Below are 27,192 nucleotides of genomic sequence, written 5' to 3'. Positions count from 1 at the left end.
TTTTTCAGAAAGCAGTCTTTTTTGTGTTCCTTCACTTAAGAGACCGCAAACAAATTTGTCTCGAAGATAATCCGATAGTCCTGCTCCGAATTGGCAGTACTTTGATAGCTTCCTTAATTCGGTTAGGTAATCAGCGTTACTTTCATTCTTGTGTTGATTTCTCTTGAAGAACTTGAATCGCTCCGCTATCAGCAGCGGTGTTGGGTTTAAATGCTCCTGCAGGGTATCAACAATTTCTTTAAAATTCTTGTCCTTTGGTTTGGCTGGAGTGATTAAGTTTCGTAACAGCCCGTATGTCTTCGCGCCCATTAAGTTCAGAAGTACTGAAGCTTTTTTTTCATCTGCTATTCCATTTGCAGTGCAATAAACCTCTACTCTTTCCACGTATGTGGTCCAATCTTCTATTTCGCCATCAAAAGCCTCAATATTACCAGATTTAGGCATTTCAGAAAAGATATGGCGCTTCCCGCGCTTTTTTTTTTTCTTTCTGTAGCAACGATATGGCGCTTTCCGCCGCTGCTACCGATAACAACGCTGTTTTACTGTGGTTTCCGTTTATTCACTGTTGGAGACTCGTTCCCGACGGAGGTCTAAACGCTGACCTGCTTGCCGCGCCGGCCGTCTCCCGAGTGCACCCTCCCAGTCCGTTATTGCTTGCCTCCGATTTCGCTGCCTGTCTCAGCTGTAGAGCCCGCCGCTGGAGCTCCAGCCTGACGCCCAGGAAGGATTAGCGCAGTACCTGCCACCAGCTTGGACAGCTGGTGAAACCACAGTTTCTCTTACTTCCTTGAGTCTTCTGGACGCTGGAGGAATCGATGTCCTTGAGGTGCTGCCGAATTGCAGGTAAGTCCGTTTCCACTTCGTCGCCACTGTAGTGTCCGTGTGTAGATAAAGACACTGAAGACAGGAGTTGGTTCATAGGTATTTACTAAGCAAGTCTGGGGGGGGTTTCTAAAGGATATACACAATACACAGGCTTATATAGCCCAAGTGGCAATTACCGGCATTCCGCACGCCTGGGGCTCTTAAAGGCACATACACCACAATTGCTCTTAAAGGCACATACACCACACCCTCCCCCTCAGCTTCCCCCACCCCTCCCCCTCAGCTTCCCCCCACCCCTCCCCCTCAGCATCCCCCCACCCCTCCCCCTCAGCATCCCCCACCCCTCCCCCTCAGCTCCCTCCCCCTCAGCTCCCCATCAGCTCCCCCCACCCCTCCCCCTCAGCTTCCCCCCCACCCCTCCCCCTCAGCATTCCCCCCACCCCTCCCCCTCAGCATTCCCCCCCTCCTCCCCCTCAGCATTCCCCCCCTCCACTTCCCCCCCTCCGCTTCCCCTCCCCCGCCGTTCCCCCTCCGTGTGATTGACAGGCGGTTGCGGGCGGACACCCAATGGGCGGGGTTTCTGTGATTGACAAGCCAGTGGCGGGCAGACACTCATTGGGCGGGGGTTCTGTGATTGGCAGGTGAGTGGCGGGCGGACATCCAATGGGCGGGGGTTCTGTGATTGACAGGCCAGTGGCGGGCAGACACTCATTGGGCGGGGTTGCTGTGATTGACAGGTGAGTGGCGGACGGACACCCAATGGGCGGGGGTTCTGTGATTGACAGGTGAGTGGCGGGCGGACATCCAATGGACGGGCTCTCCGTGTGATTGATAGGCCAGTGGGGGGCGGACATCCAATGGGCGGGGTTTTCCTGTGATTGACATCTCCCCCTGTGAAGCAAAGCTTTCTCCCAGTCAGGCTCGCTTGGTTGTGAGAAACCTGTGTTTGGCCGCGGGCGGGAAGGCCACGTCAATGGTCAGCATCAAGATTGACAGCACAGCTGGAGGTGACGTAAACAAACAGGGAACACTTGATTGACGTGGAAGATAGGCAATCAGAATGCTTTATAAATGTAATTGACAGCCGAGGTAACGAATCAGAACGCGTGGAGCGTGTAATTGACAGGTGGAGTGCCCAATTAGGCTGGCTAGCTGGGTAAGTAACGGGGATGGTCCCGGCAAAGCCTGATTGACAGCACAGCTGATGAATGGGGTGTGAGAATCACTGTGACTGGCGGGGGATTGTCCAGTAGGCGAGGGGACTGCGGGCGGGGCTGTGACGCGGCGGTGGGCGGGCGGGGTATTAGTCGGGCGGCGGTTGGTGCGCGCGGGCAGACGGAGAGCGAACGGAGGCGCCGAATGACTGAGCGGACAGAAATGGCGAGCGACAAGTACCTGCCCGAGCTCATGGCCGAGAAGGACAGTCTCGACCCGTCTTTCGTGCACGCCACCCGGCTGCTGTCGGCAGGTGAGGGCCAGGCTGCCGGCGGAGCGGAGATGAGCCCCGGCCGGGCCGGGCGGTGGTTCTGACGCACGGGGCCTAGCACGTGGGCCCGAGCTGCGGCCTGCGCGCCACTTGGTGCCCGACCTCGGCTTCCTACCCCAGCGGGCCCGGGGAGCAGGCCCGGGAGTTCAGGGCTCCCGCTGGAGCCCCCCGCGATCCGAATAGGCCCCTGGGCGAGGCCGCTGAGCCTGAGGCCGGCGCCATGGCGTCTCTTTAAATAGGCCCGGCGGCGCGGCCCGGAACAAAGGGAACGGCACGTGGGCCCGGGGCGGCTGGCGGGGGAGGGGAGCGCGGGCAGTGACCAGGCCGCCGCCGCTCAGCTCACTGTCCGCCGGCCGGGCCCGCTTCCCCGAGCGGCTGCAGCTGGAGTTGGCAGCGGTCCAGGTCGCCATTGTGCTCGGGGAGTGAGCGTGATTGGGGCCGCGGGCTGGGCCGAGCCGAGCCGAGAGCCCGGGCGGTGGGTTAGTCCCGTGGGGTGCAGAGGATGCGGGGCTGGCTCTCAGCGGTTGTAGGTTGTTTAACAAGGCGCTGATCGCCAGGAATTCGTGCAGCGCTGCCGAGCGGTGGCGGGGTCTGTGGTCTTTCCTTTATATCGCGCCTTTCACGGCCTTAGGACATCCTACAACTCCTCACAGCTAAGGGAGTGTAAGCACTTGCGCATAGCAAAATTCCACAAACAGCAACGTGGTGACCAGATAATTTGTTTGAGGTGTTGAGATAAATATTAATCAGGACTCCACTGTTCTCGAAAATGTATAGTCGGAAGATTTACCTCCGCCTGAGTGCAGACCGCTTGATTTAACGCCTCATCTGAAAGACGGTACCTCCGACAGTGCAGCGCTCCCTCAGCCCCGCACGAGTGTTAGCCTAGATTATGGGCGCCAGTCTCTGGAGTGGGACTTGAACTCTCAATCCTTTGATTCAGGCGAGAGTACTCCCAGTGAGCTGTGGCTGACATGTGCAGTAAATTTGATAAATTATAAAATTTGCTATGAATTATCAAAGGCAAGTGGATTTATATGTAAATTACAAACTTTATTTGCTTGTCACTCTTTGATATATGATGCAAATTGCATAATATGTTTGGGATGAGAAACATTCTCCACGCAGCCACCTGGACCATGTTGACGGAAAGGCATGACCAAACATTGAGTGGTTTGTGGGTGGGAAGTGCATACCCAATGCAGAATTAATTGTATACAGTAGACTAGTGTTTTTGTTAGTTGGTGTAGAGTACTGAGATTCAGGAGTTCAAGGATTACAGTGAAGTGCATTTGTGATGCCTCCTCCCTTGGACATACCAATTTGTAGCTGGTCATTTCTGCTTTATTTGTGGCTGTTGCATTCGCCTTGTTTTGTGGTGGAATGAATTTAACCAGCTGAGTGCTCTTGTACTTTATTTGTAGTTATGATGGAAACAGCCTGGTTTAGCTGTTTCCTTGAGTTCGCAGGTTTGAGGTCATGGCACTTTCATTATCAGACTTATCTGTTGACTCTCGACGATTTTTGCAATCGGCAGCCTGTGTCGTTCTGTCTAATCTCAATGACTGCAGTATGAGGATTGAGTACTGCTTAACATTGCTAGTCATGAAGTCCAAGGTTTTTCATGTGGAAGGAGTAGACAGATGAGATACCAGGGGTGCAAGTCACCCTGCTGGCTGTGTCGTGAGTTTCCATTGGTGGTTTGCACCCATGGTATCACCTGCCTCTTCAACCTGGAGCTTTCTCCACTTTGCCAGATTTATCCTGGATTTATGCATCCTCTGGGTCACTTTCTATAATTCTCGTGTTATCGCCTCCTTTAGTCATACCCTTATCACTTCTATCATTTAATCACCTCTTAGCCTCCACTTACTCATAGACCCCTTTTTTCTCTCCCCTTCCCTTTTCCCTGGCTTTGTTCCTTCCAATAAGCTGTTCAGCTGTAACAAATTGCCATTCTGGCGAAAGGTCAGCAATCTGAAAGGTTCACCCAACCACCTTCTCTGCACAGATGAGTGTTTGCAGCATTTGGTGTTTTTAAGCCAGTTTAGGTGATTGTGTTGAAGGTACAGTAGATAACTGTTTCAAACTACTGTACGTGGTTAGGTCACCAGATTGTGCTTGGCATTTGTTTGTGTTGAAGTTGTCCGCTCTGATGGCAGTGTCACCTATACAAAAGTCTGGATCTCGTCTAAGGAACAGTGAGAGATCAGGTTCACTGTCACAGCTTTTTATACATAATGTATGAATGATATCAACACCACTAATAATTTACTCTGTGGGTTGGCTAAAGTTCCTTTGTAGATTGGTTTGTTTAAATTACTGTTTGTTTTTGCACTGCCACCCATCCTGCAGCAGTTTGTAAGCTGAAGTGGTGCAATCTGTGCAGTGCTGGAGTGCTGCTTTTAAAAGCTAGTTGACAAGTTTTTATTGAATTTTGGTAGACATGAAATCAGACTTTCATCCACACATCTCAGCTGTGGGAGGTGTTGAAGTGAATTGCTTGATAACGAGGTTGTTGAAAATGGTTCTCGAGATTTCTTGTCTCTCTCCTGGATGCCCAGCTTTCTTGAGGCTTCGCTGTGAAAGATAGGCTTTCTGTAATGGATGTAATTCCAGAAACGTGAAAGTGTAAAATTGAGAAAATCCAAGCGGGTCTCCTGTGGTGCTGCTTGAAGTGAGTTGGTAGATACGCTGCTTTATCTGGAGAGGAGTATTGTATTGTGTACTCAGTGGTGGTCTGATGCTAAAGGGCAGCTGTGCATAATTTAACAGGTCTCTTTAGGATGCATTTTCTGTGTCCTGGGTCAGTTCAAGCCTTGTCTTTTGTATTATGTTTATATTATGTGTGTGTATATATATATATGAGCTTATTGGAGCAGTATGTAGCAAAGGCCCTGTCCAAACATCTGTAAGGGGCAAATGCTGGTCACAAGTTTTGCTGTTTGTTTGAAATAGATTTTACTGCCAGTGATGATGCTTGCCAAACTATCAGCGGATCTGATTGGTCTCATTCCATGACTGGTGTCCCTGCAGTGCACAGCTTGTTTATCATTCCATGTGTAGGAAAGATTGCAGCAGGGTGGCACTCTGATCCTGCATTCTTGACACATCTCGTGGCTCTTGGGACTGTGTTCTTGTCTGATATTGGCTGTAAAACTGAAGATTTGCAATACAGCCGCCAACGTTTCTTAACCAATGCTATATTGTATATTGTTCTGTCTTAATACATATCTTTGGAGTTGCCTAATTAAATTGTCAGACAACCACCTGCTACAATGGAAACCTGTGCTGCTTTCCCAGTACTAGTTTTGGTTTTACTGGAGTCCGTATGTACAATACTTTATGTACCTACATTTGATTGAGCTGATTTCACAACACAACAGTATGAATGGCTTATGTTTGTTAAAATAAAATAAATCTTGGATATGTGAAGTTCCCCTGGCCGTGCTTTAATAGAGTATTGTTGACCTCAGTTTTTGTTTATTGGCTGATGGGAAGGATGTAGTTGTGGCTGGTAACTTTGATTTGGGGTGAAATACTATGGAATTGTTGCTAGGAAGGTGTGTTTTAAAAGGAAGATCTTCTGCATTACAAACTGCATTGGACAGAATTGGGTTATTCTGCCCTCGGTTGATTATTGCTTTGGGTAGCATTAATTTGGAAGCAGGTCAGTGACTTTACATTATGTGCAGCAGATATGGGTAACAAACTGAGATTAAAATCATTATAACTTAATATCTGATTCTATTGGACGTGCTTAGAAAACTGGGCTGTGCAGTGTCCTGTCTCTGAACCAGTGTACAGTAGCTAACAAATGCAGTAAGAATGAATTGAGACAATCACAGCATGAATAAACATTTGCAGTTTTTAAAATGATGGGTGACCTTGCATGGCATTTTCCTGAGCTTCGATGCAAGTGTGTGCCTCGAATGTTTAAAGCAAATAAATGATCAAAGCTGTAGTATCGAGTATGTAAAAGCAGATCACTGAGAGAATATCTTTTGTTCTCGGCCAAGAAAGTGCATCTTTTTACACAATGGTGAGGTAAAGATCTAGTGCAATATAAAACCCACCACACTGATACTTTTTCTCTGCTGCTTCAGGGCTTGTCATTCATTTTTAACATCACATGCAGCTTTAGTGGAGTGATGAGTTCATGCTCTATTACAGACCTGCGTAGAGAGGAATTCATTCTAACTCAGAGGCTAGTTGTAATCACCCAGCACATTTAGTAATCATAACCCATTTTAATGCTGAGCCCAGGGATCGATCTTGTGGCTGCTCTGGCGTCCATCTTGTCGAGGGCGGGAAGTCTTCTGGCTCATGCACACGAGTTGGCCCAAATCTAACTATATCTTAAACTTCCATCATCAGTGGATGGTGCGATTACATCTCCAGATATGGCGTGACCCACAAGAACCGGGATTTTACTGTAAATAAATTGAACAAAGGCTAATGGAAAAATACCTTGCGAGTGGGGGGGGGGGGGGGGGGGGGCGACTCTAAGGCCTGGTTATTTTCTGTGGTGAGCTCTGTACTGAGTCATGTGCAAAATGTTTTTCTTTTGTTGTCCCCCTAGGGCGTGGGTTATTTTTGTGCTGCTACCTGTCGTACTAAGAGTCAGTCGCTACACTAGTTTGCTGCTTTATTTAAATGTTCTGCCTGGTCGTCTCCATTTAAAGTGGTGCAGTGAATGCTTCCCTGCAAAGCCATGTCAGATTGGTGTGAAGTAATTATTTCACCATGCTTGTCTCCCAGAACTAAGAAAAGGGGCAGCAAGAGTAGCCCTGTTTTGTGATGCAGCAGGGCTGGAACTGTGCATCATTCCCCCCCCCCCCCCCCCCCCCCCCCCCCCCCTCATCCTGAGGATTTGAGTTTTTTCCCTTTTTCCAAAAGACTTTGAAAGAATCTAGCAAATTAATTTTCAAAAGTTTTATTTCAGCGAGGCGATGGAATTTATTAACATGACACCTGTGATCGGCAGCACCAGTTATTGTGGTGGTTTTGACGGGTTTTTGGGATTTTTAAATATTTAAGACTTGGAAATCGCATCAACACGGAACTTTTGAGTGTTCCATGTGGTAAAATGTGTTGGTATTTTTAAATTCAAGTTTATTAAACACATATTAAGTCAGCAAGCTCATCAGTACTGCACTAATGGGTGCATTTTCTGCCTGGGTTTGGGACATTATTGAAAGAGACTGCCTCAATTTGAATCCCACTTTCCGTGGCATTCTTCTCCCACAAGGTTGTCTGGTTCCAGTGACCCTTGATACTACCGGACTCTGGTTCCTGGCGCTATGAAGCACCTTCCCTGTTCGTGTCTCCAGCCTGCACCCTCCCGCTCCTAGATGCTGAGACCCCCATCTCTGTGCTCACATATTGCTAGAGTGCATTCTGGTCAGGTTTGGTTGAATGCAGACTAGAATAAAATGCAACTTAAACATGAAATTAGTTAGAAATTAGATTTTCAGTAGCAGTCCCATGTCCATCTGTGTTCACTTTTCAGTCAGTTATCTGTTCTGACCTAGTAGGAATGTTTCTTCCTAACTGAGTGACTATTGAGACCGCTGTACCATGTGCTTGGTAGAGGAGTTTCTAATTATTTTGCATTTTTATTTTCCAGAAATTGATAAGGTTCAGAAAGGAGAGAAGAAAGAGGATGAAAAGAGATTTCTGGATGTTCTGACGCAGAAAAACATCAAGCTTTCTGAGCGCTGTCTGATACCGATCGCACAATTCCCTAAGGTAAGGACTTGTGCTGCACTGCACGTGTCTTGGTTTAGAGTTAAGACCGTGCTTTGCAATTCTGATGCTTTGTGGACAAAGCTTTAGATCGGGGGAGGAAAATGTATTTCTTTGACTCTTCCTTTAGTTTGTACTGGTTAGTGTGACTGTCGATGCATTTGTGTTGCTTACTGCGGAGGGAAGCAGTGTTGTGCAGTGCGATTGTTCAGCATTGTTTCAGCCCCAGAGAAACAGTGCTGTTCCACAGCATTCTAGTATTGTGGCTGTGGGAACAGATTTCAGCTTCTGTGCTGACTGAGAGCACATGAATTACAGAGGGTGAGCAGTATTCTGGGGTGGGGGAAAGATGAGGTTGTAAAAGCTTTTTGTTAACCTGGGTGTCCTGCAGTTAGTGACCCATGTGGGGGTGGGAGTTGTCTCTGGTTGTCGGTTGTAACTGTACCAGTAAAGTGCTGCATACGTGGCAGCACAGTGTGTTATGTATAGGTATGCCTGTATCATGACATTATGCCATGATTTTTGTAGCACCCATCCTGTATCCATTTCATGCATCATAAGTCACTCGTGTCATGGTGCAATTACATAGCATATGCACTTTCCCTTTGGCAGTGCTCGAGCGGGATGCTGTGTAAATTAAACTTGGCTGTAAATGTGAAGAGACTGCAGGACCTATCTCTGCTCATCATTCATCCAAGAGTAGGTTGGAGACTGCATTTTAGGGGACTTGTTGCATCTGGGATGAAGCTTGGGGAATCTTTCTCCCTTTCCCCACTCCATGCAAAATGTTTCTAGTCAGTCCTTATGTTGTAAAGCAGGTGATATTAAAGTAAAGACAGACTTGGATTTGTATATTGTCTTTCAGGACGTCCCAAAACACTTTACAGCCAATGAAGTACTTTTTCAAGTGTAGTCACTGTTATAATGTAGTTCTGCATTAACTTTTAATGCTTTTGCAGTTCAACTTTGTAGGGAAACTGCTTGGACCAAGAGGAAATTCATTAAAGCGGCTACAGGAAGAAACCGGCACAAAAATGTCCATCCTTGGGAAAGGCTCGATGAGAGACAAGGCCAAGGTAAGAATACTGTGCTGGGAGGGGGCTGTGTAATCAGCAATGAATAATCTGACTGGAACAGCAGGTGGGGTGCAAAGGATGTGTCCCAGGTGAATTGTACTGATCACAGGCCATTTATGCAAGCTTCTGAAGTTCACCTCCATGTCGTCGGATGAATCCATTCCTATAGGATGGCTAATACAGTTTTGCACAAGCTTGTCAGATCTTGGAGGATTTGTATGTTCAGATGGTGTGAGCTGAGTGAGTCGGTGTTGAAATATTATAGGTATGAGAATTAGTGTAATTTATGTCTCGCTGCCTGTATCTGATTCATGGCCATTCACAGAGAATAAAGGACGTCCGGTTTGATCAGTCACTTGACTGAGTTATAATCTCAGTTGAAGTGTTGGCAGGGACATTACAATTGGCTTTTGTAATGTAAGGAAAGGAGGGGGGGGGGGGGGAAATAGACAGGGGTCCAAATACTGATTATTATCCAGTGACTGCTTCTTGAAAAATGCACGTGTTTAGTTCAGATGAGGACAGGCTTGAACTTGGTTGTGTTTCTTTCCATGAGTGAATTACATGCATAAGCTCAAGAACAGTAATCACTTTTGAGATACTGAGGTTGGCCAGCATCAGTGGACCTGTACCCTGGTACGAGCACCCACTTTGGAGGAGCAAAATCCTTGGGCGTATGAAATGGTCTAACGTACCGTTGGCAGGATCATCAACAAATCCTAGGAATTTGGCAGCTGATCGATGCCAGTGCTTGGCTTGTGCGTGGTGCTCGGTATCTGTTGTGTTAATTACTAACGGGTTTTTCTTTCCATCTCATTAGGAAGACGAGCTCCGCAAGGGAGGAGAAGCCAAGTACGCACACTTGAACAGTGATTTGCATGTTCTTGTTGAAGTCTTTGCACCCCCAACCGAGGCCTATTCACGAATGTACCACGCTATGGAGGAGCTTAAAAAATTCCTTATTCCTGTGAGTCCCATTTCTCATCTTGTAAGTGAGATTCAGGCTACAGCAATGATTCCACGTGTGAGTTTCACTTGTCTCCCCCTTTCCCCATTACACTGACGGTGAATGAAATGAGTCGGTCTTGCCTTTCAGCCGATTTGATCATTGCAGATCAAGACTACAATCAACTAAATGCAGAGTATGGTGCACTTCTCAACTGCATCTATTTGAGTTTGATTTTGCGATATAGGATGGCTTGGATTAGCTGAGAATCGGACATGTACAAGTGGGATAAATGCACATCACAAAAACGCTCGTCTGGCTTATGTTGTGCGACTGTATCACAGTCTGTGGCAGGGAGCCAGTGGGACTGTTTTATTTCCTCACTCAATTACATTATCTGTTAAATACACATTTAATAACTTTTCACACCTTGCTATAAGTTCTCATTAACTCGATTCTCACACACAGTAATTAAATTTTGCAAATGCCTATCTTGCTCCGCCGGGATCAATATGCACAGAAGTGAGACCTTTGATTGACGCAGGTCAGCTTAATTTGGATTCCTTGCCAATCGGGTTTTGTCATAATTCCTTTTGGTTGGCATGCTTCTGTGGGGAAACCTACTTTTGAGAGCCAGTTTTACATAATAGCATTTGATTCTTTTAAATTGTGCTTTGAAAGTGAGAATAATCCTATGAAATGGAGCACTTCTCCATTTTGCTCAGTGTAGGACTCCCAGCTCTAGGACAGCGTGGTTAAGGCCAGAGCGAAATTCTGCCTTGACGACTTTATTAACCCAAGAGGAGGGCCCACCCACTGAGACCCTGCAACTTCCTACATCAGCTATCCCTGACGTTGCAGTTTGGTGCACAATTATGGGCAGTACTGGGGTGCGAGCCAGTTCCACCATGGTGGAAACCCAGTTGAGTGCCCAGTCTTGTCTCCTGCATATGTCTCTGCAGCGGTGAGGAGCATTTTATCCCATTAGTCTGGGGAAAACTGCTTTATTTAGATTAAGGTTACGTAAACGGGTGCTTGAAATGGAAGTTTAATTGAAAAGCTTGTTAATCCGTTTGCAAGATTCAGTGTGGCCTGTAGTTCTTGCAGTTGCGTTGCTTTTATGACCGACAAGTCCTTTGCGATCACGAGGGTTGAGCTTTGTGTGTGTTTTCTCTCCTTTGTTTGCTTTGTCCCCACCCCAGCCTCAGACAGCAACGTATGAGAGAGACGGGGGCTTGCTTCCTAGGAGTAAGGCAGATGTCTCTGCAGGTATTGTTAAGAGTTTGTCAATGGCCCCCACCCCCAGCCAAGACCCCAAACACTTAGTGAAGGAGTTAGTGTCATTGGACTGAGCAGAGTCTCGCATTTATTCCACTAGTGCAGTGTATGCATGTTGTCAGCTTGTTGGGGTTAATTATGTTCAGAGAAACAATGTCTGGAACAAAAGCAGTCCTGTATTCTGAAGTGACTGCTCTAATGTACATCCCTGAAACTCCATCCACAGGAAGGGAAAGGTTGGAGATCAATTTACTGCTGTTATAGACAAGCCCATTATTTGTTGGGCTGCCATACTCTAGGGAGAGATTAAAAAAATACATCGAACGAATAATGGAATAGCTGTGCAAGGTACAGTGAGAATGAAAGACTGGGATGTTGTAAACAAATCGTTGCACACCATCTCCCTGCAGAATTCAAGACACCGCGTGCCATCTCCCGCTCTAACCCCCTACAAAGCTGTGTAAACTTGCCTCCCTTAGTTTCCTTTCATCTTGCAATCAGAAGCTTTTAAAACTTCAACTTGGTATCGCCTCGATCACTTCTTCCATCCCTGAAGACCCCCCCCCTTAAAACCCACCTCTTTAATCGGGCTTTTCCTTCGGACTGTTCTTGATCAGGTGTGGGACTAATTGGACAGCTCTTTCAAAAAGCTGGCACAGGCACGACGGGCCGAATGGCCGCCTGTGCTGTAAGATTCTATGATTGGTCTTGTAGTCTTTCCTACCCTATTCACTGTGGTGGTGGTGTGTACTATGTGCCTTAGCCCTTCACTGGAGTTTCTTAATTTAAAAAAAATTAGTCTTTAACTACTGCCCCCTGTCCAGTTGCTTGGTTGTGGGGTTACTGTATATACATTTACTTAGTCTCCAGAGCTACCTATTGGTAAGGTGCTTGTTGTTTACTAACTCCACCACATTGCTGTACCAAATGACCACTAATTCTGATGTACACTGCATGTGCTCTTGTGTTGGGATGGGTGATGCCAAGCTAAATACTGTGGCATAATTGCATTTGGTTAATGCTGGTGCAATTTAAGTATTTTGCCAGCTGAAGTGAGAATTCTTTTTTCTGAAGTAGATGTTAAAGCTGGAATGACAGTAATTCAATATTTTAATGTTAATTTCAGTAATTTTCCGTCAATTAACTTAGAATAAGGATTGTCAAGTGAGTAAGCCCATAGTGTCCGTTACACTGATACCCTTCTGAAACGCTAATGCCCTTGACTGAAGTGTGGGTTGAGCAAGACTATAATCCTATAGGGGAGTGCCAGTGTGGCTTTACAGTTATAATTTTCACTCTTACAGACTTATCAGACTAATTGGACACACACCAGCTGCTCATTGATCATGTTCGAATTAAGCTTGACATACACTATTCGAAGTTTCTACAGCTGATTCTTGCTATGAACCATCTGGTCTGGATGCGCTGTTTGGCCTGAGGCTCCCAGCATTCTGATGGGATGGGAATTTGGTTTCTCTGTCATGAGTTTAAGTTTTAAAATGGAAGTACTGCGTTCAGGAAGTTGTTGAGGATTATGCCAGTTTTGAGCATGTTCTGACTCGTTAAGGAGAAGGAACATGTGAACTGATATTACCAAGGACACGGTGGCATAGTGGTTAGCACTGTTGCCTCACAGCACCAGGGAACCGGGTTCAAATCCGGCCTTGGGCGACTGTCTGTGTGGAGTTTGCACATTCTCCCTGTGTTTGCGTGGGTTTCCTCCGGGTGCTCCGGTTTCCTCCCACAGTCCAAAGATGTGCGGGTTAGGTTGATTGGCTATGATAAATTGACCCTTAGTGTTAGGGGGATTAAATACGTGGGGTTACGGGGATAGGGTGGGATATGTGTTGGTGTAGGGGTTACGGGGATCGGGTGGGATACGTGTCGGTGCAGGCTCGATGGGCCGAAATGGCCTCTATCTGCACTGTGGGGTTTCTGTGATTTCTGTGATAAAGCTGCAGAATGTGCAGGAGCTGTGTCATTGAGACTTGTTGGGGGTGGGGGGGAGGGAGAAAGAGTAAACTGGCCGCCAGATCCAGCCACTGAAACGTACGCGAGAGAGCAAGTGATAAAACACTGCACTAGTTTGGTTAGTGAGAACTGAGATGCAGAAGGAAGTGGCCCAGGATCCAGAATTCTGCCATGTAGGCTGTGGTGTTGAAGGGTTGCTGTACCACTGTTAATTGTTTGTAGTTGATTTATAAATCATTCCTTTAATTGTATTAACAGGACTACAATGATGAAATAAGGCAGGAGCAGCTAACTGAGCTTGCGTACTTGAATGGTGGACAAGAGGCGTCCCGTGGGAGAGGTGTACGTGGCCGCGGAGCTCCACCTGTACCACTTGCAAGGTAAAGGTTCCAAGATGATTGGGCTGAAAGAGGGGTCAATGCTGGGGACCTGAAATACAAATCTGCAGCCCAGCAGACCTCACTGATCAGATGTAAAAATCAAGTGTGTTTTTTCCCCCTCATTCCTTAGTATAGGCATGCTGAGGTAAATTGTACCATCTCGATTGCTGGCCCAGTTCAGATCAGCTAACTCAGCGCAGAGTGGGGATCAGCCTTGGGATGATCTTGGTTTTGGTTTGTCTGCGCTAAGCATTTCAGTTACTGCATTCCCACCTCTGGAAACTCTCACTCTGCATCCTCTCAGAATACTACTTGAAAACTCTTCACTGTACTTCTTGCTTCCTTCCTGCACAGGCACACATATGCAGAGTTTGACTGAGAAAATAAAATTGTGCCTCTTCTAGATAATCAGATTTGTTCCTTTTGAATATCCCTCAACACTTTGCTGCATTGTGTGAGGTGTGTTGTCTGGAGAAGCACAGTTGCTAGTAGATGGAAGCACTATCCCAGAGTTACAGCTGTGGGAGCCAGAGGGAGCTAAGCTCTGTTCTTCTGATTTCCAAATGTTACACCCAGAGGATATTAAGTGTGAACTGAATATTGATGTGTTCAAAGATGCTGAGAGTTAATCTCCTTCATGAGGAGCTTGAGTGGAATCTCTCTTTATCGGTGCAGTATACACCATCATTAAATCTTATTTCGTATCCAGTCACTTAAGTACCTCCAGCAACATTTCTCATTGTTGCAGTAATCTAAATTTCATGAATGTTTACAGGCATTATATGTTTATGTTGCCGCCCTTCTTTGTGTCCTCCTGAGTGTGAGTCAGTTTACTTGCTGTGTCATCTATCTGGGTCTGTTGTGGGATTTGCATGCTACCACATACTAGAAATTCCACTTTTGCATGTGAGTGCTTCTGAACGGTTGGAGGCTTCATTGCCTGACAGCAGCATGAGTCACTAGTTGTATCCGATATTAAGTGTACTCTTCATGGAAATACTTTGTGCGGAGAGCAGTCACCTTTAGAGAGGGTGCAATGGCAGCACTACATGTTAACCTGTAAAGTAGATGTCATTAACTTGCAGGTGGCAGCATTCTAAAGGATTTGTTATAAGTCCCAACAGCTGTTCTCTTGGATTCTGCTGATAAAGCTTTGAAGCGTCTGCTCTGTTTATCTGGACTTGTGGTAAAAGGAGGTTTGCTTCGCACATTGCCACTAACTTGCCGTCTGTTTCTCTGTAATATGTTGCTTTCTAGGGGCCGTGGTGCGGCACCACCACCTCCTTCCCCGCAGTATGGACCACGAGGTGCAATGACACGTGGAGCAGCTGTGAGGGGAGCACCCGGAGGACGCAGGGAAGTGACAAGCGGACGTGGTGCCGCCTCAGCACAAAGGGGTGCCCCAGCGCCTCGTGCTCGGGGCGCACCTGCAGCATACAGGCAGCCGCTGCACCCTCCACCTGCTCAAGAGAGCTACGATGAATATGTAAGCACATGAATATATGCTACAATTAATTTGTGTGGCTAGGACACAGTTCTTGTATAGCGTGAGCTTTGGGGGCTGTTTAGTCCTGTCATAATACTCAAAGGTAGATTGGAGATGCAATCTGTGACGTTGAATTTAAATGCTATTAAAAGCCCTTGTGCGATGCTTTTGTTTTCAAGTGCCACTAGTAACTAGATTATATATTCACCCTGTTCCCCAGTGGTCATGCAGCAGAGTATTACCATGCCAGCGTGGGATGAGTTGCCATACTGTGTTGCATTGGATTGAGAGCCTAAGTAGTACTTAACACGAAAGGTGTAATTCTATAGAAGGGACTGATCTATCCCAGGAATTTGGGAATGCCTATAAAGTCAGATTTTAAATAAAACCAGCAGGCCAGTGTAACTGATACTATGCTTTGTGCTACTGCTCCTCTGACCTAGCACATCCTTTTGTACAAACCTGACTTACCGGGCAGAGATTTGTACCTATAATGACTGACCGCTGGGTATCTGCAAGAGCTGCAATTCTTTAGAATGAATTGAGGTTTATTCTACGGCCTGACATCGATCATATTTGTGTAAAGAATAGTTCAAGGTATTTATAAAGGCAGGAAATCTAGGGCCGGTGTATTAAAGGAATATTCAATAATGGAAATCGATGCCATGTTCCTTGGTTTATGTAGCATTTTGATAAATAGCCATTGCAGAATTTGGTAGTTTGTACTCGAGCTGGTGCTTCAGATGTCACTGGTCCGGAGTAGAACAAGATTAAGATGAATATGGGAAATTTAATTTAGCTTCGGGTATTGCATAGTTTTTAAATCGTTGTGCCTGGGTCTCACGTCCCTTGTGCAATATCGAATAGCTCTGCACAGTAGCATTGCAGATATTTAATTATGAAAGGACCTGTTCTGACCTAGAATTTCTGGCGCAAGTTATTTCTCATGATGAATGTTGTGAGTAACAGAACTTGTTTTTAAACATTGCAGGGCTATGATGATGGATATGCAGAACAGAACTATGATAGTTATGAAAACTATTATGACCAATCCCAGGGGTAAGTGGAGTTGGGGATTTTTGCAGCGGTAATGACCCTCTGCAGTGGAAGCTAAGTGTGGTATCTACAAATTTCATGATTCAGCCCATGAGTGCACTCGCACTCCTCTAATAGGAGTTGCTGCTACTTCAGTCTCAGGCTGCAGGGTTTCTGCGCATGTGCAGTGTTTCCAATGGAAAAGCCTGGGAGCGGCCTGCGCGGTACCTTGCAGATTACTGCACGTGTACAGCTTAGAGGGAGCGTTGGTGGGCTCTTTCCGTTATTGTAATTCATAGCCTGCAACAGGGCCTGTTGGCCTGTAATGGTTACCACACAAGTGAGCGTGGGGTTCATGTGATGTCACCTGGACCATGTTTGTGATGCAGGCTATCCTAAGACTGTGACTCCAGTAGGCAAATATTGCTTCAGTCTCACTCTTGCACCATTGCCTGCTCTTTGAAATACTTTCCTATAGCTCTGAAGGGCATTGAGATCTGGATGTTGCTGCATTGTTCTGAGTCAGTGACCTGGATTCTGGGATGAAGGTGTTGACTCTGCTTGTACCATGGCCCAAGTTGACATGGATCCTACGGCGCAGTTAGCATAAAATCGGAGGTGTAGATATCCCTCGTCGTTGCATTTGTAGAAGGGAGTTGAGGAATGCATCACGTGGTGGGATTGTGATTGTGATGAGATTTGCACGGTTTGCAGAATTCTGATACTCTAGTCATTGAGGAAAGAAGCTACTTAAACACAAGCTGTGAATTTTGTAACGGCGTATTACCCAATTTAATGTGGAACCAAAAACACCAGTAAAAAATAAAATCTCTCTGCATTCAGTGAAGATTCAGAGTTTTTTTTGTATTTTACTTTTTGCAGGGATGCTGAATATTTTGACTATGGACACGGAGAAGTGCAGGAAACCTATGAGGATTACGGTGAGTGAATGGGAGTTGTCTCTTTGGAGCTGGTCCAAAGCTGGATTATTGATGTGTATATGAAAGTGAGATCCATAATTGATTTTTCTGCCTCACTGTTGTAAACTAGCTGTGATTGCCAGGCAGCTGGGGTGAATTAGTACTTTGTTGGAAGAGTTTCAATGTGATCCAGTGCGGTTTTATTACAAGTTGTACCAAGTGTAGCTGCTGTCTAAAATGCAGTAAATTGAATCCTTTGCCAAGTTATCATTCACCAGCAACCCAGGAAGGTGTTGCTTTTGGCCTTTCAGCATTTCGTGCAAGCTGGTACACTGCTCAGTTTCCCTTGGTGCTTTCTTGCTGTGTTTGGCCCGTCATTGCAACTCATCTCCCCCCCCCCCCCCCCCCCCCCCCCCCGAGGAGACGTGGATATGTTCAAAAACCAAGTTTCTTAGCTGTAAATCCACTGGGTTACTGGAAAAAAGGGAGTGGGCTGATAAGATGGCGTTCTATCCTCTCGAGTGGTTGCATAGGAACAGGAGTAGGCCATTCGGCCCTTCCAGCTTGTTCTGCCATTAAAGAAGATCGTGGCTGTTCTGTACCTCAAATCCTTTATATCCAGGAAGAATCGATTGCTCTCCAACTTGAAAATTTCAACTGACTTGGCATCCATGTGTATTTGCTGTGTGGGCTCCGTGCGCTGTGTGGGCTCGGGTATAATACCTCCCTGGTTGCTCCGTTTGCTGTGTGGGGATATGCTTGTTTTCCACACATATGCTCCTCCTCCCCATTTCTGCAGTTGTGCTTGTCCGTGTGGACCTACGCTTTGTTACCTCTCCTCTGCTCTTCCTTTGTTTTAGTTATTATGAGACAGCTGACTGGATTAGCCTGAGGGGTGTGTTCACAGTTGTGATTTGGGTTCTGGTATTCACGTGATATCATTGTTTATTCAAATTTCGCTTGTATTCAGATTAGTTTTGTACTTCAGAGGGTGCTTTGGAGTCAGTGTGGTTGTATGTTGGGAGATGCGGGTCCTAGCTGTGACCATCTTTAGCTGGGTTGGAAATCCAGTGAGTTTATTGGAATGTATAACTCTTAAATTCACTGGTTCTGCATAACAAGTAAAAGTGCAGCCAAATGTCGAATCACTTGAGCACAGGGTGAGAAGAGGTGCTGCTCAATGTGTAGGGGCCTCGCTGATGTTGTCATCTCTCCCGGGGAGGGCTGTAGTAAGAGTATATATATATTGCCAAATTTAGCTACAGTTAAAATTGATTTCCGTAAAGTGTAATGTGGCAGGTTCTGTTTAGCTAATTAACTGAAATTGCTGGTGCTGTACTGTAACAAGTTTTTACTATAATCAAATCTTGAGCCTGAAGTATGTTCAAGTTACAGCAGATTGTTGCAGTGCTGAGGTTTTCTGGACCTGATGCGAGGAGCGACCAACACTGGCCCCTGATGCAGTGGGAATACTTTTATAATGGCTTTAATTTTGATGGCATCAAACCTAACGTGTGAAAATGTTTGCCATGGATTCTTAAATATATTACTCAGCAGCTGTATTGTCTGTTTCTGGTGGACTCTGATTATTTTTACTGTGGTTTTATTTGCCTTGAGGCTTTTAAGTAATTGATTTGAGCAAAGGCACTGACCTGCGAAGACCTGAGATGTAGACAGCCTGGAATCTTGTGGCTGACTCCCTTTCCTCGTGGGCACAGTGGTTTTGGCTGTGGGCACAGATTATGTGCAACTGTGCTGCACCACATTTTCACAGAATATTTACCATACATGTGTGCACCCATATACACAGGTGAGCTCATGCTCTCTCACCCTGCAACGGTTCAACTGACTCATTTAAATGCCTTATTCTTTCTGCAACAAAAAGGAGCAGAAAGCAGCCGGTTTGATTGGAGTGAGCTGGAGTTGAGTGGCTACGTTCCTGTCTTGTCAGCTCCTGCCTGGCTTCAACTTTTCACACAGCTGTTTGTCTGGAGTTTGGAAGAATGAGAGGGGATCTCATTGAAACTTACAAAATTCTAACAGGACTAGACAGACTAGATGGAGGGAGGATGTTCCCGATGGCGGGGGAGTCCAGAACCAGGGGTCACAGTCTAAGGATAAGGGGTAAGCCATTTAGGACAGAAATGAGGAGGAATTTCTTCACCCAGAGAGTGGTGAACCTGTGGAATTCTCTGCCACAGAGGGCAATTGAGGCCAATTCATTAAATATATTCAAGAAGGAGTTAGATATATTAAGGCTCAAGGGATATGGGGAGAAGGCAGGGACAGGGTACTGAGTTTGGATGATCAGCCATGAGCTCATTAAATGGCGGAACAGGCTCGAGGGGCCGAATGGCCTACTCCTGCTCCTATCTCCTATGTTTCTAACCTAACTTTCAAGTTCTGATGGAAGGTCATCGACCTGAAATGTTAACTCTAGTTTCTCTCTCCACCAATGCTGTCTGACCAGCTGAGTGTTTCCCACATTTTCTGTTTTTACTTCCCTGTGTAATCTACTATTCCCAGGACACTGACTTTGTGATGAAGTCAGATTCATTAAATTAGTGTTGATTTTTGTTTTCCCCTTCTTCCAATGTGTGGGCTCAATAGCTTTCCCAAAGTGGTTTGGGGTGCATGTCCAGTCTGTGTCCCAGCAGGATTTCTGGACAATATTGCTGTCGCACTTGTTTTAAGCTAAAGGATAATCCCATTCCAATGCCCATCAACCCAATAGGGTATCCGTGTCCTATCGAATTGTAAGGATTTCGCAATAATTTTGAAATTTCCTACAGTTCCGAAGATTGATTTTGATTAAAGAATACCTGGGTAATATACCTTTTAAAAATCCAGTGATCAAAATGGCCGTCAGACCTTGTGGCAGAAGACAAAAGACATTGAAAAGGCAGCTTGTGTATGTCTGAAAAAGGGGTAATCAAAGATGGCTGCCCAACCTCATGTCCGGACACAGACTGTGGACATATGAAAAGGGAAGATCAGAGATGGCTGAGAAAGGGCTGGGATTTTTTCTAAATCCTGAGGCAATGGAGCAGTCAAACTGCCAATCAAAGGCAGTTCAGGAAGTTCCCCTCCCTGCAGAGACAATCGACAAAAACTGCTACTATGTTTACAAAGGATTAACCACTTGAGACTGTGGTTTCAGTTTGACCACAGGACAATGACTTTTGTTTATACTAACTTTCAAAGCTGTTTACTCAGCAATTCTAGAAAGACATGCTTTTTTTTTCAAAGCAAGACCGCTCCATTCAAACTCAGTACGATGAATGGGAATACATTCACAAGCCCATCACGGTAAATGGGTAATTCATCCAAACCCATCACAGACAATGGGGACAGTTTGGATCCCTTTTGTTCAGCCCAGATGCACCTGGATTTGGGCGGGAAGGTTTCGGCCCCAAATGGGGTATAAGATAGCTTCTCAAGTCTCTCTAAGTAAGTGTTGCACTAGCAGAGAAGTGCTGTAGTGAACACTGAGTTCTGTATTGAAAGTGCAATTAAAAAGGGTGTTGCACTAAGCAGAGAAGTGCTGTAGTGAACACTAAGCTGTATTAAAAGTGCTGTATTTAAGTAAAAGTGTTGCACTAAGCAGGGAAGTGCTGTAGTGAACATTAAGTGATCTGTAAGAAGTAAAGTGCTGTATTTGAGTAACAGTGTTGCGCTAAGCAGAAAGGTGCTTCAGTGGACACTAAGTAGCTGTGTTAGATCTCTTAATTCTAGTGGACCACACTAATCTGAGGTCAACGCATTAAAATAAAAGATTGAGTCCGGTGGTAGCTTTTGAATAGTCGATTTATTGCATCACTTGACTTACATGGAGGGATCCTTTGTTCTACTAAACATGTTCTAAAAATGGCTGGTTTATATACAGCAGCACATTTCAGCAAATGCACCCGCCCCTTTACTGCTGTATTAAAGTGCTGTATTTAAGTAAAAGCCACTAAGCAGAGGTGCTGTAGTGAGCAAAGTGTACTGTATTAAAGGTGTGTTGCACTAGTTAAAGGTGCTGTATTTAAGTAAAGCCACTAAGCAAAAAGAGTGCTGCAGTAAACGATAAGTGAACTGTGTTAAGCAAAAGTGCTGTACCAGGCATAGGTGTGTTGTATCGATTATTTTTAAGTTTCTTTTTGTTTCAATAAATACTGGTCTGTTTTGCACCCAAACCACTAGTCACGTTGTCTGTCTACATCGCTACCGAATAAGTCCGGCGGTCAGAACCAGGAATAGGGGAGCGCTTCGAAACCGCACGGGGGTCCCTGGAGCAGCTCAGTCTTCTGACTGGCCAGAGACAATAACCCCAACCCTGCAGTTAATTCCTACAGAATTGAATACTGGTGGTTTATTATACACTTGTCCTTTTTCTGTGTATTAATTGGTTCATTGTAGGGATTGGCCACCTTGTTACTTTCCCTCCCCACTGTCCAGTATTAATGTGAAATGTAAGTCGCACTGTTTGTTGGCACTGGGCAGCCATTTTAAATGTAAAGTGGGCCAGTTGTGATCAAATAAAAATTGATGGGTGTGTCCATTCTGGCTTTCAGTGGATTTCACTAGATCCAAACTGCTGCAGCTAATTTTATTTTAGTTTTTAAGGGTTGGTAAATCATCAAAAGCTACATGTTAGATTTTAGTTGCATTTAAGCGTGGGTGTGTCAGTCTGTGCAGCTGCTCATGGTGTACTGTGGGACACAGACTACACCTGCATGAGTTTCATTGCATCTGGTGAGAGAAATGGTCCCTATTTTGTATCTGATTGCAGGGTTAGTGAGTTGCTGATAGTTGGGGCCCAGGATAGATGTTCTTTTGTGTAGTTAAACTTATTGTAAGTTGGTGTACAGCAATCGTAAGGAGCCCGAGATTGTTGGTGTCTGTGCATATTTACATGTGGGGCACGGAGGTGGGCGTCAGTATAGCTTAGAGCTTGTTTTTTGCAGTGTGTTTGGGTATTGGCCTGCGTCTAATGCAATCTATTTTTCTTTACAGGACAGGAGGATTGGAATGCAGGGCGAGCAAGCATGAAGGCACCACCAGCGAGGCCACTGAAGGGAATGTACAGAGAACATCCCTATGGGAGATACTAAGGCCGGCCTCTGACCACGTGTGCGTCCTTATAAATTGCTTCAATCTTCTGTGGTCACCATCTTGTTATCAACTGTGAGACAAGTAATAGTCCATTTGTTTTCTACTCTGGACATTTATTGGGCAGCCTGGTTTATGTACATGTTTAGATGATCATTAAAACCCATGGTAGTGCAACTCTGGCATGATCTGTTTCAATAAATTAGAGGGCAGCAAGTTCCAGCTCAACCCATATGATTAGAATGCTTTGGTTTTGTTTTTATACTGTTGACGCATCTGTCAATTTACATGTACGTGTGAAGATGGCTTTTATTTGCCACTTGAATTTCATTCTGCTGTGTAGGTATTTTTAGACTTGTTTACCATGACTTATTTCTGATGATTCAGTTCAGACAATGTTTAAATGATCTTTGAAGTTGCAGAATCCCATTGGATTACATGAGCTGCATTTCAAACATGTCAAATCGAATCTTCACCACATTCCATTCACCCTCTGCCTCCTTACTGAATTGTTTTTATTAACGATGCTTTGCCGGTCATTTTGCTACTACCTACACGTTTAGTGTTTGGGGCCCAGTATAAATCCAGTGTTTTTAGCCCGATCGGACAATGTTTCGGTGTCACGTGAAGTACTTCAAAACCAGGAGAGCAAATGTTTAGGATTTTTATAAAGGGATGTTGTGTACATTTGATTTTGATTGTTTTTTAAAAGACCCCTTCGAGGTTGACATGTTGGTGATTCAGTAGCAGAGTCCCTACAGGCAACGGTTTCACTTCTGATAGTGAAAAGCAGATTTGTCACCATTGCAAATGGTTCATTTTTTTTAAATCTTGTTACTGGCTTACAAAAACCACAGGCTGTAATCCTTGTGCATTGGTGTGGGTTTGTTCAGTACAAAGACTGGCTGATCATGTTCTGGGGTGGATTATGGAAAATACATAAATGTGTACTTTGTGGATTTGGACTTCTCCAAATTGCACAGCGTTCACGACAGGCAGGTTCGCTCTCACAGATCACCCGGCCCTCGCTCGCTGCTCTCAGCCACTGGACCCCACACAATCCCTTATGGTTAGTTTCATTACGTTTAGATTGCTGGCTGAGCGGCTTCAGTAACATTCTCTTCAGTCCTGCCATGGGGTGTGTGACGCCCTTTTGGTTCTGACGTCCTTACAGAAGCTGCAGCGTCAGTGACTGTTTTGGCCGATGTGTGGGGGTGAATTTATTTTCTTTCCTGGCTGATCTTCAGTGCAGTTTCACTGGGGGTTCACATGACTCCAGAAGCAGTATGCCTGCTCCCACAGAAGTATGGCCTTTCCCACCGTTCTGTTTACTCAGCAGGTGGATGGTTTGTGGTATCGCAGGCAGCGACACATTTGCTTCGGGATTCTTGTGATGAGGCAGCGATGGGGCTCTAGGAGCTTTGACTTTCCCCTCGTTTATAATTGGGGGGTTGTGTTTGATAGCAGCTTGGGCGGACTCAGTAACTGGGAGAGTGTATTCAATTGTGGCTCGTCTGCCATTTGCAGAAAAAGCTTCGTGGGGTTCACGTGCTTGGGTAGCAGGGATCCTGATATTCAAACACTGACAACTTCTGCTTTTAAGAGTTGGACTTTTACCAGAATAATTATGACCTACCAGGGTCAAAAATAATTGGAGAAGTTAGAGGTTTATTCATTTCATCCCCCCCCCCCCCCCCCAGCTTCATATTTTTCTTTGCCCCTCTTTTTTGTGTTCATGGCAATTCTCGAGAGGGTCTGTCTGCTAATGTAAAAAGGGACACTGCAGCTAAAATGAGTTCATGTATGTAGTTGGAAATTTATAACCACAATTGTCTGTTGTCCTTGAAATCTGTGCCTGGACATAAATATGCATTTACACTCCTTGTGAGCTTGCCTAAATAGGTAGCTAAACATTTGTCAAACACGTTTGCAGCAGTTTGTCAATAAAGTTCAATTCTTTTGTATAGAACTAAACTGAATTCCCTCTTTTCCTTAGAAATATAAAACTCTTCTTTTTCTGCAGTACAATAAACATTTTCACTATATAAACTTTAAAGACCTCGGTGTCTAATGATTTCATTTTACCAAAAAAATAGCTTGGATAAAGTCCTTGGGATGAGTTGAAAGTTAAAAGAAAACCTGTTAAACCTGTTGCATGGATTTTGGTAAATCTTGGTTAATATGTACAGAAACGGTGAAATAAACAAATACAGACGGTTTCATCTTGCTAAATTAAATATAATGGACTTGTTTATGCCAGCATGTTATCTGTGAACAAAACGTAAAGAAGATAGAGGTAAGACCACTGCTTCACCATAAAATTGTTAAAAGGCAAAATATTCCTTGTAGATTCTTTATTGTGACTAACACCGTTAAATCGTACGTCTGACACTACCCCACGCGGGGCCCAACCAGAGGGGTCCCGAGCACTGCAGTGTTTGGAGTCTAATAACCGATGTAACAGTTAACAACAAAAACCAAAAAAAAGACCAAGGTTAATGAATACAAAACGTTAATGTCTTTCTATACTGAGTTTTAAAATGTATTTGCAATTTTCAGTGTTAATGTGACTAAGTCTCGGCAATCCCAGTCAGTTCACAGGGCTCAATGTCTTTATGATGAAATGAAAGATGATGGCTGATTTTTTTAAAGGAATATATCGCAGGACGGATGACTAAACCTTAACCACCTCGCAAAATGCACAAGGTAACCGTAATGCTAAATCTGTAATTTTAAGGCACTGGTGTATATACAGCCTTTCTTGGTAACTATTATAGTTATAAATGGTTAAAAATGGAAACTTCCAAACATTAAAATAGGAAAATAGGCAAATAAATTTCTAATTAGTGTTAACTAGTGATAAACTTGTTCTGTTTTAACCCTGTCTTGATTAAAGAGTCTAAATTTGCCCATCATAACATGAATGTAATGCAACTCTTGCTAAACGCTGAATGCTTTAAATTAAAACTTGAAACAAAGCACACAAAAAAAAAAATAGATCAGTCCAGGTAAAGCTTTAAAAGAAAATTGGTTTTGTCCTCGAGCACTAATAAAATGTATTTTAGATTTTGCCTATTTAAGACTAATTTGTTTTTGCTGTATCTATTTTCCAAACTTTAATTCTGAAGTTTGTTTCAATTTGTAAAAGCTTGAGTTGCATGCTGCCCTTCTGTGTAATGTAAATCTAGTTTGCATGGAAGTATTCAAACTGCTTTTACCACCTTGTTATGCACTTACTCCCAAATTGAGTCCTTACCCAGTTTTTTCCCTTTGCAGGCATAGGGCAGGAACCCCTGCTGAAGTCTGCATTCTTGGAGAGCTGGGAAATCTGGCTGGGTATGTATGTTTGCACGCTGCTATTCTATAAATGTCTCAGGCTTCCAATATGATCATTGCATGGTGTCCTGTTGAACAAGGAGTGTGGATGAAGAAAGCCACTTTTGTTTGACCCAAACTGGTCCCTGAGAGAGGGGCATTTCTCATTGAAGGGGTGTCTGCTTTAGGGAGGGGAATGAAATGAGAGTTCACTCCTCACAACTGTATTGGGTCAGGGTGAACTCGGTGGATTTAATCGGATTGAATCTTTTGCCTTTGCAGATAACCAGCAAATTTTTATTGGTGGCCATTTCACCCCGGTCAAGTTAATTGATTATACCACCTCAATTAATCATAGTGTGTTTTGCACTCTTGCAAATGATCTGTCTAACGTAACGGTATTAGATTAGGAAACCCAACCCTACTGCAAATTGTGGTTTGAGGGTATAGCACACAGCCTAGCTCTGCCCCAAGCTCCCACTCAAATGAGATGTCACTGTCCAACCTGAGTAGGTTCCATTTGCAGACTGTCTTCTTCGATTCTATCCTTTGATCAGTCCCATCTTTGTGTGTCGGCTGTTGCTCTTTACCTCTGCAGTAAAACCTTTCCCATAGTGCAAAGGAAATGACTAGCCAAGGAGTTCAAATTGATTGAAATGAATGGTTGGTTGTGTTTGCACTGGAGCTTCAGTCATTGTAGCTAGAAACTGAGACGACAAACAAACCAAACTGCTTGTTGTCTGTGTCTCTGGAAATGGCAGCAACAGTAGTCTTGGTACGAGAGGGGTAGTCTACTAATCATTTGGACCAGAATGTTATCAGTGCTGAGGGCAGGATCGGAGGCGGGTCAGCTGTCAAAATAGAAAACTGACCCGACATCAAGTGGTGGGGGAGACAATTTAGATCATTAAATGAATTGTTAAGAGGCAATTAAGTCTTATTTTAAGCTTATCTTTTGATTTTTTAGAGTTTACCAACAGTTTCCCCGCTGCTCGGGATCACGTCCGGTAAGTAGGTCGGGTGTTGTGTCAGCATGGGATGATTTGACAGCTGCAAATGGTCTACAAAAGCTCCCATTTCATAGGTCTTCACTTTCCAAGGTTAGAAGCTCTTGCTTACTGCATTTGTAAGTCACATTGAGGTTTTATAGATATGTGAAGAGAAAAAGATTGGTGAAGTCAAGCGTGGGTCCCTTACAGTCAGAATCAGGGGAATTTATAATGGGAAACAAGGAAATGGCAGACCAACTAAATATATACTTTGGTTCTGTCTTCACAAAGGAGGACACAAATAACCTCCCAGAGATGCCGGGGAACATAGGGTCTGATGAAAGAGAAGAACTGAAAGAAATCAGTATTTGTAGGAAAATGGTGTTAGGAAAATTGATGGGACTGAAGGCCGATAAACCCCCAGGGCCTGATGGTCTACATCCCAGGGTACTTAAGGAAGTGGCCCTAGAGATAGTAGATGCATTACTGGTCATCTTCCACAACTCGATAGACTCTGGAATGGTACCCATGGATTGGAGGGTAGCTAATGTTACCCCAGGATCGGACAAAGTCAACATGGATTTACAACAGGTAAATCATGCTTGACTAATCTACTGGAATTTTTTGAGGATGTAACTGGTAA

General features: G+C 44.8%; 1 protein-coding gene across 2 annotated transcripts; it reads left to right on the top strand.

Moving 5' to 3' along the window:
* The first annotated feature begins 2,124 nt into the window (after positions 1 to 2,124).
* Positions 2,125 to 24,301, top strand: LOC147103047 (KH domain-containing, RNA-binding, signal transduction-associated protein 1-like). Of its 2 annotated transcripts, none has more exons than XM_085962321.1 (9): positions 2,125 to 2,293; positions 7,941 to 8,062; positions 9,019 to 9,135; positions 9,956 to 10,123; positions 13,589 to 13,710; positions 14,968 to 15,196; positions 16,188 to 16,255; positions 17,114 to 17,172; positions 22,150 to 24,301. In XM_085962321.1, the coding sequence occupies exons 1-9, from the start codon at positions 2,185 to 2,187 to the stop codon at positions 22,245 to 22,247; spliced, it is 1,092 nt and encodes a 363-aa protein (XP_085818447.1). In that variant the 5' UTR covers positions 2,125 to 2,184; the 3' UTR covers positions 22,248 to 24,301. The 2 variants fall into 2 exon arrangements, with proteins under 2 accessions (XP_085818447.1, XP_085818448.1); XM_085962322.1 differs by having other exon boundaries at positions 2,126 to 2,293; positions 9,956 to 10,102.
* Positions 24,302 to 27,192: the final 2,891 nt, after the last annotated feature.

Source organism: Somniosus microcephalus, chromosome 20 (assembly GCF_052327205.1).
Source record: "Somniosus microcephalus isolate GS21.2 chromosome 20, FLI_Smic_1.0, whole genome shotgun sequence".
Classification (NCBI taxonomy): domain Eukaryota; kingdom Metazoa; phylum Chordata; class Chondrichthyes; order Squaliformes; family Somniosidae; genus Somniosus; species Somniosus microcephalus.
Note: the sequence above shows the minus strand (reverse complement) of the source record. Positions and strands in the feature narration are given on the sequence as shown.

Bases quoted from the DNA above. Each gene is read 5' to 3' on its own strand.
- LOC147103047 (XM_085962321.1), top strand. From the start codon at position 2,185: ATGACTGAGCGGACAGAAATGGCGAGCGACAAGTACCTGCCCGAGCTC. The intron at 9,136-9,955 runs GTAAGAATACTG...CCATCTCATTAG, and splicing joins CGATGAGAGACAAGGCCAAG to GAAGACGAGCTCCGCAAGGG. The intron at 13,711-14,967 runs GTAAAGGTTCCA...GTTGCTTTCTAG, and splicing joins CCACCTGTACCACTTGCAAG to GGGCCGTGGTGCGGCACCAC.